General features: G+C 39.7%; 2 protein-coding genes across 2 annotated transcripts; both read left to right on the top strand.

Moving 5' to 3' along the window:
• The first annotated feature begins 506 nt into the window (after positions 1 to 506).
• LOC110934591 (translocator protein homolog) lies at positions 507 to 1,251 on the top strand. The gene has a single exon (XM_022177531.2). The coding sequence runs from the start codon at positions 539 to 541 to the stop codon at positions 1,100 to 1,102; it is 564 nt and encodes a 187-aa protein (XP_022033223.1). The 5' UTR covers positions 507 to 538; the 3' UTR covers positions 1,103 to 1,251.
• A 2,366-nt stretch (positions 1,252 to 3,617) lies between these two features.
• On the top strand, positions 3,618 to 4,386 carry LOC110941576 (ABC transporter C family member 2). The gene is made up of 5 exons (XM_022183219.2): positions 3,618 to 3,631; positions 3,737 to 3,830; positions 3,918 to 4,085; positions 4,162 to 4,302; positions 4,378 to 4,386. Exons 1-5 carry the CDS (start codon positions 3,618 to 3,620, stop codon positions 4,384 to 4,386), a joined length of 426 nt encoding a protein of 141 aa, XP_022038911.1.
• The last annotated feature ends 9,206 nt before the right edge of the window (positions 4,387 to 13,592 follow it).

The following is a 13,592-nucleotide window of genomic DNA, read 5'->3' as shown; positions in this document are numbered from 1 at the left end:
GACCAGTCACCAGTCAAAACATAGATCAGACTTCATCTATTAAATTAAATACGCCCAAAATGTAAAAAAAAAAAAAAACAACGTCAAAGCGCCCCTCTTTGGCCATAGCGGGGCGCTTTGATGTAAAGCAACAGACAAGGTCTGACCGGTTCAGTCCTTGTCTGTTGACTTTACACCAAAGCGCCCCACTTTGGCCTAAGCGCGACGCTTTAAGGTCTTTAAATAGACCAAGGGCGTGTGCGAATAGACCAGGGCTTTACTAATAACTAATTTACGACCTTACAACTTACCTATCAAATAGTAACCGTCAATGTAAAGTAAGTGGATAATGCATTTGACCACATCCTACAAACCCACACATACACGTGGCACTACACTCTTTCACGTGTCAAACCCTAATCCAACTTACCACTCCTCACCACCTTCTCTCGCCACGTGCCATATTCATGCACATCTTCCCGCGAAAAACCCTCTATAAACACCCCATAAAAAAAAACTCATCCAGCATAATCTCAACAACATTATCCAACGTGGCACCATGGACTCCACCTCACAAGAACTCAAACACAGAGCCACCACCACCACCACAGAAGACCAATCTCCAACCCTTCAACCCAACACAAAAACTCAAAAACAACGTATCCCGACACGTGGCATCCGCTCACTGGCTGTCGGGATCGCGATCCCGTTAGCTCTAACCTTAGCCAACATATCTATCTTCGGCTGGAACCGAACCTACCGAACCATCCACAAACCGTTCTGGGTCCCACCGTTATGGGCTCTACATTTAACATGTTTGGGTTCGGCTTTTATTATGGGTTTATCGGCTTGGCTTGTTTGGGCTGAAGGGGGGTTTCATAAGAACCCGAGTGCGGTCGGGTTTTATTTGGGGCAGTTGGGGCTGAGCCTGGCTTGGGACCCGGTGTTTTTTAAGATGGGTGCGGCTAGGTTGGGTTTGTTGGTGTGTTTGGGTCAGATGGCGACTATGTGGTCTTGTTTGAAGATGTTTGGGCGGGTTAACCGGACTGCGGGTGATTTGGTGAAGATTTGTTTGGTTTGGTCTGGGTTTTTGACGCTTGTGAATTTGTATTTTGTGGTTTGATGGTTATGTGAAGGGTATGGTGAAGGGGGTTTTTGTGTATAGAAGTTTATGCTTTCATGTTTTGTGGTCTTGCAATGTAATAATATGATATAACATGTAAGAATATAAGTGATGTTTGTGTTGTTTTAATATTTGGTTTGATAATCAAATGTGCTAGCTCATATTGTTGGTATTTTATTGTTTGCGATGATGATTATGATAAAATGTTGGAGTAATTTACCGAAATAGACATCTTCACAAAACGAATTATCAAATCAGACATCAAGTGCCGCCGCTATTCGACATTTTTGGCCGACTTAGCGGGCGTTTAGCGGCATTTTTGGCACGTTTAAAAGTCGATGGTCGATGCCTATTTTGTTAGAAAGTGAGTTAACTTATTTTTGAGGCTTTAAAAGTCTATGCCTATTTTGTTAGAAAATGAGTAAGCTTGTTTTTGGCCCTTTTGTTAGAAAGTGCGTCAGCTTGTTTTTGGCCCTTTAAAAGTCGTTTCTATTTTGTTAAAAAGTGATTAAAAGTCGTTTCTATTTTGTTAAAAAGTGAGTCAACTTATTTTGGCCAACTTAGCTGGCATTTAAAAGTCGATGCCTATTTTGTTAGAAAGCGAGTTTGTTAGAAAGTGAGTTAGCTTGTTTATTTTGATGAATTTCCTAATGAGTATACTTTTGTGATGAATTTCCTAATGTATACACTTTTGTGTTTAAAAGTCATGCCTATTTTGTTTGATGAATTTCTTGTGTATGCTTTTGTTGTTATGAGGTCATTTGTAGTCATAAAGCTCTTTGTGAGGCGTTTTGTAACAAGTGACGAAACGCATAAGAGAGTAGCTTTATATAACTCGAGTGTGTAGTGAGGATATATGTATAGGGCTTTATATATACGTACATATATATGTGTGTGAGTGGAAAAGTAGGGCCACGCCGTGATGGTGTTCGCAAGGAGGAAGGAGAGGCCACACATGACGCCTCCATAATGGTGTTTATAGGCGTATGGGGCGTTATAAGAGGATGAGGCGTCATATACAGCCCTATTACAGGTGTGCCCTATTACAGGTGTTCTGATGTGTATACTTCGGATCGGGCACCGGAATTAAAATTCTTCTTACCTTGTATCATATAAGATAAACAAAATAGCCTTAATATTTTAAAAAGATGTTGATTAGAATGCGACAAAATTTAACAAAATTTCTTTAATTTTTTAAAATTACCAAATACCAGTCAACTAGAACGCTATAGAAGTTAAAAGTTTGTTTTTACACATAATAGAGATTCGATTGCAATATTATATATATATATAATGTAAGTATCTATAGAAAACCCACTTTAATTTAGAAAACCCGAGAAACTCAAAGCTCCCGATGTTTTTTTGTTTTGAAAAAATTTACACATGTTATATGCATGTTTTTAAGGGTTTTGGGCAAAAAAAATCAAAAAAGCGGCGAGTAGATATTTAAAAAAAAAAATAAACAAGTTTTGGTGTAACACATGATGTGTTACACCAAAACTTGTTTATTTTTTTTTTTAAATATCTACTCGCCGCTTTTTTGATTTTTTTTGCCCAAAACCCTTAAAAACATGCATATAACATGTGTAAATTTTTTCAAAACAAAAAAACATCGGGAGCTTTGAGTTTCCCGGATTTTCTAAATTAAATTGGGTTTTCTATACATCCTTCCCCTGTATATATATATAAAGTATATCGTACATTATGGCTTAACGTACTTCACGTATGACAACGTGCGTGATTTGTTCTATAACATGCGTGATTAATGTTTTCAATATGCGTGATTATTGTGTTTCAACATGCGTGATTTTGGATTTTTGATTTATAACGTCCGTGATTTTAAAATGAACGTGTGTAATTACTTGCCGTACGTGATGTACGTTAAGCCGTGATGTACGTTAACCTTCCTCTCTCTCTCTCTCTATATATATATATATATATATATATATATATATATATATATATATATATATATATATATATATTAAACCCATTAAGTCTAACCACCTCCCAAATCCATCTCCACCGTTAGATCTTGCTGAAACTAAATCCAGGCCGTTTAAACTCCATTTTTAACCGCTATCTCGGAAGTTATGAACAATTTTTAGCTGGGAGTTACCTCCGCAAATTTCGTCCCCATGTTCTCCACATATGGCTCCTACAAAATTGGATTGTGGGTTGACAGTTACTCCCATCTAAGTTCATGTTATTTAAATAACCGCTCCCATGGCGGTTTAGGGGAGTTTCTCATTGGTGGTTTTGCTCCTCTTTATTCTGTCCATGACCTCCACTTCTATGGTGGTTATATCATTATTTTATGGACCCATTATCTCCACCTCGATATCAAATTTGACCTTCTCATCCTAAATTATGGGAAGGATGTACCGCACCCACGTTCTATCCTAAATTGTAGGTAACCTCTATATGGTTACCTCCTAAAATAGTCTACTTAAACACATAACCTGTAGTGTCCGTAGAACACATTTACCAGCTCATGAATGAAATCTTAGCAGCCATGGACACTGTCAAGTACTCTCTATCCCTCTCTCAAAGTTACCATTTACCAGCTTTTGTTAATGGGCATAATTTGAAATACTAATAATCATTTTGACTTCTTTTCAATTTGTGTTTCAGATGCTATGCTTGGGAGAATAGTTTCCAAGAAAAGGTCCAAAGTGTTCGAACACAAGAGTTATCATGGTATCGGCAAGTACAAATGCTAGGAGCGGTATGTTACCAAACATATATATTTTCACATGATTTCATGGTTACATGTGTTTAACGGTCTCGGTTATTGTTAATAATTCTTTTGCAGTTGAATACATTTATATTAAATAGTATCCCAGTGGTAGTGATTGTGGTTTCATTTGGGCTGTTTACTTTACTTGGAGGAGATCTTACACCTGCTAGAGCCTTCACATCACTCTCTTTGTTCGCTGTGCTACGTTTTCCACTCTTCATGCTTCCAAATACGATTTCTCAGGTTTTATGTAATTAGTTCATATCCTTTTTATTTTCATTCCAATTTTCTATATATCTTTATATATGCTCATTTACAGGCCGTAAATGCCCATGTTTCCTTGAAACGTATGGAAGATCTACTTTTGGCCGAGGAGAGACTTCTTCTTCCAAATCCACCTCTTGAACCAGGACTTCCAGCTATCTCAATTAGGAATGGATCATTTTCATGGGATTCAAAGGTAGTCGTTATATGATTTTCTTTTGATGTGTCACAATGGAGAGCATTTATTTACTTCATTTGTTTTATTGTGCAGTCTAGATAAACCTACACTGTCTAATATAAATTTGGATATACCAACGGGCAGTCTGGTGGCAATTGTTGGAAGCTGTTGGTGCACTTTGTGTCTGTACTTTGTCTATATTTTGTAATGTATAAAACGATGTCTTTTGTCGGTTGTGTTTACGTCTTGTATGTGTTGTTTATGTGTTGTAATGTGTTGTAATATGTGTTTGACCAAGTCAACCATCCTCCTGGTTTGACTTGGCCAAACTTCAACACTTAGTAGTTGAAAGATGATATGTCTCGAAGGATGTCATCGAAGGATGTTTAGTATCCTTCGATGACTTCGAAAGATGATGTTTCGGAGGATCCTTATGGACCTCGAAGGATATACAATCCTTCGAGGTATGTCTAGATCCTTTGAGATCTTTCGATAGGTTTTCTGGTCGACAGATGATCCTTCGACCAGGATATCTATCCTTCGTGCATGGGAATCTGGTATGGGTATATATATCCATGAAGGGTTTCACTTTCACAGAGTTCTGTCCAAAGTTTGTATTCACAGTAGAGAGCTTTTGTGTGTGAAACCCAGGTCTGTAATAGAGAGCATTTCAGTTTGGTCAAGGTCTGTAACCGTGTCCACTGAAATACAAGAGAAAACTTTGATATCTTGCGTGTCTATCTTTCTCTTTGTAATCTTTGCTTTCATCTAAACTCCGGTTGCACTCTAGCTTGGATTCCGCACTTGCTAGAGTGTTGAACATAACAAGGAATAGGTTAAACCTCAACCTCCGAGGGACCTACAAGTGGTATCAGAGCCGTGGCTCTTTTCCTTGTTAAACCGGGTTTGTGCAAGACCTTGGTTTGTGTTTGGACAAAAGTTTTCTTGGTTTAACTCCCGTTTTTAGTGTGTTTCTGGACTTTCTAGCCTTAAAAACGTGTTTTAAACTAACCGGGTGTTGTGTGGGAAGGTTTGGGTAACTTAAAATTTTGTCTTGAAAGGTTTGCTATTTTCCGGCAAATATTCCGGTCATATTCCGGTTGCTAGGTGTGGATAAGAAGCTTCCCTTTTTGGCAAAATTTTCAAAGTTGGTGAAAGTTGGTGAAAAGTTGTGCAGAACATCCTTTCTGCCGAAAGGTGGTTCACCAACCACATCAACCTGTCACTTTTCAGTCAACCTTGTGTCAGTGTGTCAGAGTGTGTTCGAAAGATATCTTTCGAACTCGACAGATCATCTTTCGATTCAGGAGATTCGAAAGATAACTATCCTTCGAACAATCCTTCGAAGTCAGTGTACCATCTTTCGAGTCAAGGAATCTTCTCAAAAGATTCATCATTCGAGTTACTGTTTGTCTTCGAAAGATAAGGATCCTTCGAGTAGGGGAATCTTTCGAAGTTTTTGTTCGAAAACTCAACAGTAGTCTTTCGAATACTGTTGATCTTTCGAACAGTGTTATCTTTCGGGCCATCTTTCGAGTCTTATCTGTTTGAACTTAACAGTTTGTGATTTCAGGTCTTTCGATCCTTATCCTTCGGCTGTTGTCATTTTTCAAGTTTTAATATAGTTTGTGAAAATCAATTTTCTAAATTTATTTTCACCTAGTATATTAATTATAAAATGGGAACAAATGGTCAATGGGATCCTTCTGCGTGGACTACGACAACTTTGACTCCACAGTCATCATCTACGCAATCATCAACCACACAATCTGCGCCAGAGTTCAACAAAACTGCATGGATGCAGGCTATTGCCCCAACTCAAGCTGCAATGATAACGGCAAATCAATGGGCATTGGTCACTAATCAAAGCAACAGCATTCAAGCAATGATGCAGAACGATAGTGAAACTGGTACAAGCACGAAACCGCCAAAGCTTAATCACATCAATGATTGGGGATGGTGGAAAGAAAGGTTGAGAACTTACGTTCAGGGGCAAGGTCAAGACTTATGGATGTGTTTCTTCACTTCGTTTGAAAATGAGTTGGAAGTTGCAGGATCAAATCCAGAAACTTACAACACACTGTCTGATGAAGATAAGAAGAAGTTTGAATTGGAAAAGAAAGCATTTATGATTCTCACGCAGGCTCTTCACAGAGATATATACCACCAATTCGTCTACTGTACGACTACCAAAAGTTTGTGGGATATGCTCACGTTAAGGTGTGAAGGAAATGCTCAATCAAGAAAGATCAAGCAGGAGCTGCTAAAGAAAGAGTTTGGAGGTTTTACCTGCATGGAGAATGAAGGTCTATCAGAATTGTCTACAAGATATCACCATCTGTTGAGTGAAATGTTTGCCTTCAAAGTCTCTGCCACTCCACAAGATATGGTGAGGAGATTTGCTGATGCCTTACCAGCAAAGTGGAGCAATTATCTTGAGATTCTCAAGGAAAACGGTGTTCTGGATACAATTACCATTTATGAGCTAATCCAGAAATTGGAAAACAAAGATGTTGAAGAAAAGCTCAAGGCGAAAAGAACAACCACTCCTCAGAATCCCGAGATGTATTTTGGGATTGCAGGTGGTATTACTGGAGAAAAGCCAGCTTCTCAGCATGCTAAGCTTCAAACAGCGTTCATCTCCAACACCGGACCTCCAACAGCAAATCAATTTGATCCTTCAGCATACACAATGATGTATTCAAGACCAGATTCTTCATCTCAACAACAACAACAGCAGACAGCTCAACAATTCACTCCACCGCCTTTCCTGGATCCTAACAGAGCTCAACAGCAACAACCACAACAGCAGGGATTTTATGGAAGTTCTTCAAGCTTTCAAGCTACTTCCAATCCGAACACTGTCAGATTGGATACTTCCAATTTTTCAAAAGTCAGTGTTGAGATAGCCAAGGAACATATGGAGATGTTGAACACCTTGGTTAGCGCCTACTGTGGGTTGGTTGCGGGTCAGATTGGAAATATCAACCTAACAAACGAAGATTATCAGCAGGTTGATAAAGAAGAGTTTGAGATGATGGATATAAAGTGGGCTCTTGCTAGTGCTATCCGTAGAGCTAAAGAGTTTATGGAAAGAACGGGGAGAACCAGCTTGGAAAGTAATAACAACACCAAGTATGGTTTTGATAAAAATGCTGTCACCTGCTTCAACTGTGGTGAAAAGGGTCATTTCAAACGGGAATGTCAGAAGCCACCCAAGCAAGGCAATCAGAATCCTTTCAGGAATCAAAGACAGCCTCAGCAACAACAGAACAATTCTGACAGACAATTAGTTCCCGTGGGAGGAAATACTTCTGGATCCTCAAACTCTAACTCCCACAGAGGATTAGTTGTTCAAGCTGATGAGATTTGTAACTGGAGTGTTCAGCTTGGAGAAGGAGGTAATGGAGGTAATGGTGGCACAGCTTGTTATGCCAAAGTAGTTGAAAAGGTTGAAGAACCCGTGTCTGCTGGTGAATCTTCTGAAGATGAAGATAGCTCGGGTTACAGTGGAAGTGTTGATGGTGAATCACTTGATACTGGTGATATATCAAGTGAAGCTTTAGATCTGGAGGTTGATGAATTATTGGCTGATGCTGAAGCATTATGCAAGAGAAAGTCTATTCTTTGCCAGAAAGCTGCTGGAACTTCTGAGAAGCTTTCTCAATTTTTCTCTGAAGACGGATCTTTCTCTTTTCTTACAGCCTTCATGGCTCATGTTGAAGGACAAACCTCACAGGTATGTGATTCTAAACCTGACTCTGTTTCTGCTGTTGTTGAATGTGCTAAATGTCTAGAATATGCAGAAAAGGAAAGTCTGTTTGAAATCACACAAAAACACAATCAAGAATTGATTGTTGATCTTGCCAAAGCATCTGAAGCTAACTTCTTTTTAACCAAAAATGAAAAAGAATTTAAAGAAACAATTAAGTCATTAAAACATGATGTTTCTGAATTACAAAAGGCTGTTTTGAGAAAACAACATGCTAATAATAACTTAATTGACACAATTGAGAAACAAATGGTGGAGTTAGCTACAGCTCGATGCGAGTGTGATGCAATCAAGCAGAAATTGGACAGTTATTCCAATTCCCGCTTTGTTTTGGATCACATCATCAGTGTTCAGAAGGAAAAGGGGGATAAAAAATGTATTGGATACAAAAAATGTCCCCCCCAATGAGCCACAATTATTCAAAACAGCCTGATGACGAGGATATGCCCCGTTTTGAACCTACTGTGCCACTTGCGCAAGATGACTTTGCTGCAGGCCTCGGGTTCAAAACTGGTACATCTTCCTCGGAACAATCAGCTTCTGAGAATGTGGAAAATTCATCGTGTGAAAAGGAACAGAGTCCTCCCATCATTGAGGATGCTGACTCTTCAGACGATGAATCTGAAGAAATTGTGAAGCCACAGTCTAACTCGGTTACACCAGACATTCCAATTGAGAATCACATCTTGTGTGATCCAGCAGTGAAACCGAGTAAGGCTGAAACACCAAAGGCAATGAAGCCAAGTGTACCTAGCAGTGAAACGAATAACTTGTTGTATACGCTCAAGGGAGACAGCAAAATTTATTCTGACAGAGATTTTCCAATCAAAAATGTAAATCAAGATTTAATTGAGAAAATTTTTGAAGGACGAACTGATAAGTTTTTGGGAAACAAAGGTAACAAAGTCACTGTCACTCAATGTGAACCAGTTCCACGTGAACAAATTAGAAAACAATGTGGAAACCAAAAACTGCCAGTTGAGCGAAAACAACAGGTGAATTCTGGAAAGGGTAAGGAGCAGGTACAAGAAAAGAGGGCTCAGAACAAGAATGTTCAAGCACCAAAAGCTCAGTCGCCTAAGACTGAACAACCAAGGGTTCAACAACCTAAAGTTGAACAGTCTAAGGCTCCACAACCTAAGGTTGCACAACCTAAAGTTCCACAATCTAAGGTTGAGCAACCTAAGGTTCAAAAGGTGCAAAACAGGAAAGCCCCTGTTAAGAAACAAAAACCGATAGTGAAGTTTGTTGAATCAAAGGGTACGGACAAACTTGAAACATTTCAAAACAAATCTAACAATGAATTTGTAAAACAAGTTAGAATTTTGAAACGAAATGAGCAAAACAATTATACCCAACACACAAACGGATGTGATTTAGGTCCAAGCACATCCAGATCACAAACTTCAGTGTCTGGTTCTTCGTCGGGTAATCAACACGTTTCTCCGAGGTTCGTAGAGCGGAGAATGTGTTTTGAATGTGGAACAATTGGGCACATCGTAAGATACTGCCCATACTTGAAAAAGTTGAAAGGACAAACAAGTGTTCCCCAAGAAACCAGTTACCAAAAACAATCGGTTTCCCCGAAACAAGACCCACGTGTCTTGAAAGAAAGGGAAAAGAAAGAAAAACAAAAGAACAAAAAGGTAATTGAGAAGGCCTTAAAATCGGAGGTCAAGAATGAGAAACCTGTTCAAGCTAAACCTACAAATGCAAAACCAGTAAATACAAAATCAATTAATTCAAATACTGGTAAACAAAAACAAGCTTGGAAACAAAAACAGGTAATTAAGTCAGGGGGAGCACCAGAAATTTTATTTCCTAATCATCAAGTGATTGAGATCACTTTCCTTGATGATCAAGGACGACCCAAGTCAACAAAGGCTTGGGTCCCCCTCTCAAACTGATGTGTTAATTGCATGTGCAGGCGGCTCCAGGAGGAACTATTAATAGTCTTTGGATTGTTGATAGTGGGGCTTCCAGGCACATGACTGGCGACTATCGTCTTCTTTTCGATGTGAGAAGTATAAGAGGAGGATATGTTGCGTTTGCGGGAGATAAGGGAGGTTATATCACCGGCGAGGGAATGATCTCTAATGGGATTGTGAGTTTCGACAAGATCAATTATGTGAAGCAATTGGATCACAATCTCTTGAGTGTTTCTCAAATCTGCGACAAGAAGTTCACCGTGCATTTTGATGATGCCGGTTGTTATGTGCTGAAGCCAGGTTTCAAGATCCCCCCAGAATGGATTCTCTTATCAGCTCCAAGGGTGAATGATTTGTATGTCCTTGATATGAGCCAAGCAGTAACGAATTCCAAACAAGTTACTTGCTTTGTTTCAAAGGCCATTGAAAAGGAGACAATCTCTTGGCATAGACGAATGGGTCATATTCACCTCAGAAAAATGAATCACCTTGTCAAAAACAACTTGGTGAGAGGTGTCAATGTGAAACACTTTCAACTTCAAGATGTCTGTGTGCCGTGTCAAAAGGGAAAGCAGACCAAGAAATCTCATCCATTGAAGAAGGTTAACACTGTCAACATGCCACTCGAGCGTTTGCATATGGATCTTTTCGGCCCTGTCAAACACAAGAGTGTGCACGGAGAAGTTTTCTGCCTGGTAGTTACTGATGACTACTCAAGATTTTCATGGGTTGACTTCATGGTCCACAAGAACGAGACTCCAGAAATTCTGAAGAATTTGATCACCCTGTTGGAAAATCTGTATATTCTAAAGGTGAGGCGAATTCGAAGCGACAACGGTACCGAGTTCAAAAACAGGGTTATGGATGAGTTTTGCACTGCAAAAGGAATCCTTCATGAATACAGCTCTCGGTACACGCCACAACAAAATGGAGTCGCTGAAAGAAAGAACAGAACCTTAATAGAGACTGCAAGAACCATGTTGGTTGAGTCTCAGCTTCCAGTTCGATTCTGGACTGAAGCTGTTGCCTCGGCTTGCTACACGTTAAACAGGGTTCTCACAGTGAAAAGACATGGAAAAACGTGCTTCGAACTCCTACACAAGAAGACTCCTGACTTGGAATATCTAGAACCTTTTGGTGCACCATGTACCATGATTGAGCCTGACGGGAAGTTTGGTGCCAAAGCTATCGAAGGTTATTTCCTTGGGTATGCTACTCCTAATCTGCGAGTATGGAACCTGACTACCAAAAGGATTGAAGAATGGGGTGAAGTAAGAGTCCAAAGATATTCTAATCCTCCGAAGCCTTCTGGTGAACCATGGATGTTCGATTATGATGGTCTTTTCGACTCATTCAATCTGCCTACATTTGATGATGATAATGCAATTGCTCAAATGTTGTCTGAAAGCGAGAATGCGACTGGCTCTCAGTTAGCTCGTCCAATCATTGTTGACTCACAAGCGTCTTCTTCTGTCAACAATCTCGTTTCAAATGAGGTGTTTAATGATGCTGTCGATTACAATTTGTCATCGGAAGATGAGGAGTATGTTGATGCAAATGATGGTGAAGCACTGCGTCCGGTTCAAGGTACTTCAGAAGCAACGGATCCAGTGTCTGCGCCAATTATCCAAGAAGAAAATGCATCTTCTTCTACAACTCACCAGCTTCAGAATGATATCGGGAATTTAAATATCACTAACTTGAGGTCAAATGTTGAAGTTCCTCAAGTTACTGAAACCCGAATTCATAACATTCATCCTCAGCAGAATATAATAGGTGATGTTCTCAGTGGTGTAAGGACAAGAAATCAAATCAGAAACAACGAAAATGCTGGCTTGTATGCTGAGATACGAGAATCGGGACAACAGAATCAATGGTCCTTTGCCTGCTACGTTAGCCAAGAAGAACCTAAATCTTGGAAAGAGGCATTGAAGGATGATTCCTGGGTGGAAGCAATGCAAGAAGAACTTCAGCAGTTTGAGAAATTGGGCGTATGGAAATTGGTTGATAGGCCCGATAACTACAAAAAGATCGGAACTCGCTGGGTGTTCAAGTGCAAAAAGGACGACCGTGGGATTGTTGTCCGAAACAAAGCAAGGTTGGTTGTCCAAGGCTTTAGTCAGATTGAAGGCATTGACTACAATGAAGTGTATGCTCCTGTTGCTCGTCTGGAGGCTATTAGAATCTTTCTAGCCTATGCATCTTTCAAGAAATTTAAGGTGTACCAGATGGATGTCAAAAGTGCTTTTCTACACGGAGTAGTCGAGGAGGAAGTATATGTCGAGCAACCACCGGGGTTTGAAGATCCATTACATCCTGACAGGGTTTTACTTCTAAACAAGGCGTTATATGGTCTTCATCAAGCACCTCGGGCTTGGTATGAAACGTTGTCTACCTATCTGCTCAGCAATGGTTTTAGACGGGGTTTGATCGACTGTACCCTCTTCATCAAAGAAAATGGTGAAGATCTTCTGTTGGTACAAGTATATGTCGACGATATTATCTTTGGTTCTACCGATGATAAGTTGTGTAAAGAATTTGAAAAGGTGATGCAGGATCGATTTGAAATGAGTGCGATGGGGGAAATGACGTTCTTCTTGGGTTTGCAAGTTAATCAATCCGAATCTGGAATTTTTATTCATCAAACCAAGTACGTCGGGGACATCTTGAGCCGGTTCCAGATGTCCGATGCGAAGCCTATTTCTACTCCTCTTCCTCAGAATCATGGAATTACTCCGGATGACGAAGGAGATGCTGTGGATTCTTCGCTCTATCGTGCTATGATTGGATCTTTAATGTATCTCACCGCATCAAGACCCGACATTATGTATCCAACTTGTCTTCTCGCTAGGTATCAAGCGAATCCGAAGGTCTCTCACTATGCTGCTGTCAAAAGGATCTTTCGTTATCTGAAGACTTACCCTGACACCGGGTTATGGTATCCTAAGGATGATAACTTCGATCTTAAAGCTTTCAGTGATTCTGATTTCGGCGGCTGCAAAAAGGATGGAAAATCAACTACAGCAGGATGTCAGTTTTTAGGCAATCGCCTAGTCACTTGGCAATGCAAGAAGCAGACATGTGTGGCTACGTCTACATGTGAAGCAGAATACATTGCTGCGTCTAGTTGCTGCTCCCAGGTTCTATGGATCCAACAACAGATGCGGGACTACGGTTTTGAATTCCTAACTACTCCTATTTATGTTGATAATGAGGCTGCCTTACAGATCACTAGAAATCCAGTACAGCACTCGAAAACGAAGCACATCGATATTAAATATCACTTCATACGTGATTGCTTTGAAAAGAGACTTATCGATGTGGTTCATATTCATACCGACCACCAACGTGCCGACCTTTTTACCAAAGCTTTCGATAAATCAAGATTTGATTACTTACTTTTGGTAAACGGCATTAAGGTGAAGCAAGAGTAACCGACATCAGGAAATCGTTTTTGTAAATATTTTTCTAAAAACCAAAAATCCAAAAATATTTTTCATTTTCTTTATTTTTGAATTTTAGGGGGAGAAAGTTTCAAGAAAAATACAAAAACATTGAAAAACCACAAAAATACAAAAATATGTCTTTAATTTATTTACTTTCTGCAT

This window comes from Helianthus annuus, chromosome 1, assembly GCF_002127325.2.
Source record: "Helianthus annuus cultivar XRQ/B chromosome 1, HanXRQr2.0-SUNRISE, whole genome shotgun sequence".
NCBI lineage: Eukaryota > Viridiplantae > Streptophyta > Magnoliopsida > Asterales > Asteraceae > Helianthus > Helianthus annuus.
Note: the sequence above shows the minus strand (reverse complement) of the source record. Positions and strands in the feature narration are given on the sequence as shown.

Bases quoted from the DNA above. Each gene is read 5' to 3' on its own strand.
- LOC110941576 (XM_022183219.2), top strand. The intron at 3,831-3,917 runs GTATGTTACCAA...ATTCTTTTGCAG, and splicing joins AAGTACAAATGCTAGGAGCG to TTGAATACATTTATATTAAA. The intron at 4,086-4,161 runs GTTTTATGTAAT...GCTCATTTACAG, and splicing joins TTCCAAATACGATTTCTCAG to GCCGTAAATGCCCATGTTTC.
- LOC110934591 (XM_022177531.2), top strand. From the start codon at position 539: ATGGACTCCACCTCACAAGAACTCAAACACAGAGCCACCACCACCACC.